This window comes from Bactrocera tryoni, unplaced genomic scaffold, assembly GCF_016617805.1.
Source record: "Bactrocera tryoni isolate S06 unplaced genomic scaffold, CSIRO_BtryS06_freeze2 scaffold_7, whole genome shotgun sequence".
NCBI lineage: Eukaryota > Metazoa > Arthropoda > Insecta > Diptera > Tephritidae > Bactrocera > Bactrocera tryoni.
Window position 1 is genome coordinate 8,578,342 of NW_024396366.1, and position 3,430 is coordinate 8,581,771.

Sequence of the window (3,430 nt, forward strand, 5' to 3'; positions counted from 1 at the left end):
CAAGTCCCGTGGTCTTAGTCAAGAAGCAGAATGGAAGTGATCGGTTATGTATCGATTGCCGACGAATTAATAAGATGACAAAGAAATAAAATTTTCCAGTCCCGAATATTGAAGAACGGCTACATGAAGCAAAACGTTTCCGATACTTTTCGTCACTCGATTTGAATAGTGACTACTATCAGATCGAAATGACACCCGATAGTCGGAAATACACTGCTTTTATCACAACGGATGGCCTATGAGTATGAGTTCAAACGCGTGCCGTTTGGTCTAAAGAATGCACCAGCTGTGTTTAATAGACTTATGGCAGAAATCCAAAGACGAGTGGAGACGGGCGACATGCTGCATTATATGGATGACATCCTAATTGGCAGCAATTCTTTCGACGAAATGTATACAAAGCTTTATCGTATACTCCAAGTACTACGCACCTGTGGATTCACATTGAACGTTAACAAATGTGAGTTGTTCACACAAACAATAAACCAACGCTATCGTAAATTTTCCACAGCCGACAAATGTCACTGAAGTACGCAAATTCTTAGGTCTCAGTGGCTACTTCCGAAAATTCGTCGCTGGTTATTCCATTGTTTCTGAGCCGTTACGCAAATTGCTACGCAACGACACCGCATTCGCATGGGGACAACAGCAAGAGTCAGCATTCAACGAACTCAAAACCGTATTATCATCGAAACCAACCATGGTCAGCTACCGCATCGAAGCCGAACACGCACTACATACAGACGCAAGCTCAATCGGCCTTTCAATCGTTTTGTAGCAAGTCGAAAATGGACAACTGCGTCCGATCTCATACTTTAGTCGCTCTACTACAGACAACGAAAAACGTCTCCATAGCTATGAACTCGAAGCATTAGCGATTGTGGAATCATTGGAAAGATTCAAATACTACGTATACGGAAAGAAGATCAAAGTTATCACTGATCGCAAAGCTTTACGAAGAACAATGGAGAAACGAGAGCTCATACCACGCATTTCCCGATGGTGGTTGAGAATCCAAGAACTCGACATTGAAATTCAACATCGACCAGGAGCTCGTATGGCCCATGTCGATGCGTTGAGCCGTGCACCTTACGAAGAGGCACACGAAGTAGATACCGCTGATCTCAAAATCTCCAAGATAATTATCGACAGGGCAGATTGGTTGTTTAGTGTTCAGCTAAAGACGAGAAAATAAGAAACATCGTTAACGAAATACAGAATGAGGTGAAACCAGAATATCCCGACTACGTTGTTGAACTGGAATGCTTATATCGAAAATACGACAACAGACTATTATGGGTTGTTCCGACAGTTAAGGTTAAAAATACTCCACGAATGCCACGATAAAGCAGGTCATATGGGTGTTGACAAAACAATAAAACGAATTCTTAATCTCTTCTGGTTTCCTCGAATGCGCAATTATGTAAAGAGCTACATCAACTCATGTGTGGGTTGTGCTTTAAATAAAACCCCTGGCGGCCGACATGAGGGTCGATATCACTACGACAACGCTAAACCAATACCGTTTACGACAATACACATTAATCGTTTGGGTCCGTTCCCAAAAAGTTCAAAACGCAACGAGCATGTGTTGGCAATTGTAGATTCATTCGCCAAATTCACAATCCTACGAGCTGCCAAGAGTACTGCAATAAACCATGTAATCCCGGTATTGTTAGAGATCACGAGCTATCTGGGAATGCCTGAACGTATCATATCCGACCGAGGAACGGCCTTCACTTCAAAAGCGTTCCAAAAGTTTTGGAATGAAAACAACGTCAAACATATTCTCAACGCAGTGCAGACGCCACGCGCTAACCGCGTCATCTTATCCATATATATACAATGGAGCATTAATACCATCCCGAATAAAACCACAGGTTGTACACCATTCCGACTACTTTATGGGTACGTGTCACGAGACATCCTGCAGAATCAACTTATCCAGGCACTTCAAGAAGATGATGGGGACCTGATAAACGACACCGACCTGCAACTATTACGAGTCGACACCGCTCAACCAATAAACGACGTAAGAGCACAAGCCAAAAAGCTATAGGACGCAAAGCATAATCAACCGAAGACGTACAACGAAGGTGATCTCGTATTGACTACAAACGAACCAATAAGCTCTGGTACATCACGTAAATTAGAACCACGATTCAGGGGACTGTTTATCATCACCAAAGTCCTGCCAAATGATCGTTATGTAATTGAAGACTTACCTCATGCCGAACGAACACAACGTCAATACAAAGCCGTATTTGCATCAGATCAACTTAAAACTTGGTGCATGTTACCACCAGATGATCCAGACGACATAGACGACAAAGATGAGAGCACCATGGGCGAGGGCGCCACATTGGGTCAGGAAAGCCGACTGTAAGCGATGGCAACTCTGTTGCCCAACAAGTGTCAGATGAAATGAAGCAAGTGGCAGCAACCAAAAGGACACAGTCAAAAAGCAACCGTCAGCGAGTGAACAACGTAAAATAGCGAGTACCCAGTGTAGAGAACGTTTTATAAAAAATCCATAAACTGTCATATTTTCATATATTTTCATAAAGTTCTATATTTTAATTGTTTGACTGTCAACAATAACGAGTGTACGCGAGTACGGAGCTCTTACACATATTTACGCTGGTTTGTCAGCGAAGCTGTACAGCGGCAAGGGAAGCGGTGACAATCGTTTGATGTTTTTCGGCACAGCTCGAATTTTCTACCAACAACACAATGCTGTGACGCTTTGTCGTCGCGTCAGTCCTTCGACACATTGACTTTTTGACAAAACTTGAAGTTCGGCCATTGGGTGTTCATGACAACGTAGTTTTGTATGAAACAATGGGTGTATGTATTTACACATAAAGTTGTGTGTAGACAAATTTACAAATATTATGCGAATGATTGTTTCAAATTTGTTTACGTGCACACAAAATTACATACATATGTGAATAAGTGAACACTATGCGTATGGTTTTTTTTTAATATTTTTACATGTACACATAATTACATGCATACTTATGTGAATCTATGCGACGACCTTGTCTTTTGAGATGTTATCAAAACTTCTAACGCTCAAAGCAAATAATTATATAAAGAGATAACTTACCAAACCTATGTATATAAATTAAATATTTAGGCAATAATAAATGACATTATTATATATGTATTTCAATAGATTTTAGAGAATTCATCAAAATATAAGTTAAATTGCACACATATGTAGTATATGTACTTATATGCTTTGATATAAAATATATTGAGAATATCTAGAAATTATATACATATGTAATAGTCGTTTGCGCATTGTAAATATGCAAATCTGTAAGCGTACATTTCTAAACATTGAAATTAGCATTACTTTTCTCATTTCATACTGAAAATGCTCAATTCTGCTATTTTCGACCCCCTCATGTTAAATATTGGTCAA

At 40.0% G+C, this 3,430-nt stretch overlaps 1 protein-coding gene across 1 annotated transcript; it reads left to right on the forward strand.

The window, feature by feature from the left end:
• Positions 1–303: 303 nt before the first annotated feature.
• Positions 304–2,386, forward strand: LOC120781576. The gene is made up of 5 exons (XM_040113812.1): positions 304–450; positions 512–703; positions 779–1,108; positions 1,430–2,032; positions 2,084–2,386. The coding sequence occupies exons 1-5, from the start codon at positions 304–306 to the stop codon at positions 2,384–2,386; spliced, it is 1,575 nt and encodes a 524-aa protein (XP_039969746.1).
• The last annotated feature ends 1,044 nt before the right edge of the window (positions 2,387–3,430 follow it).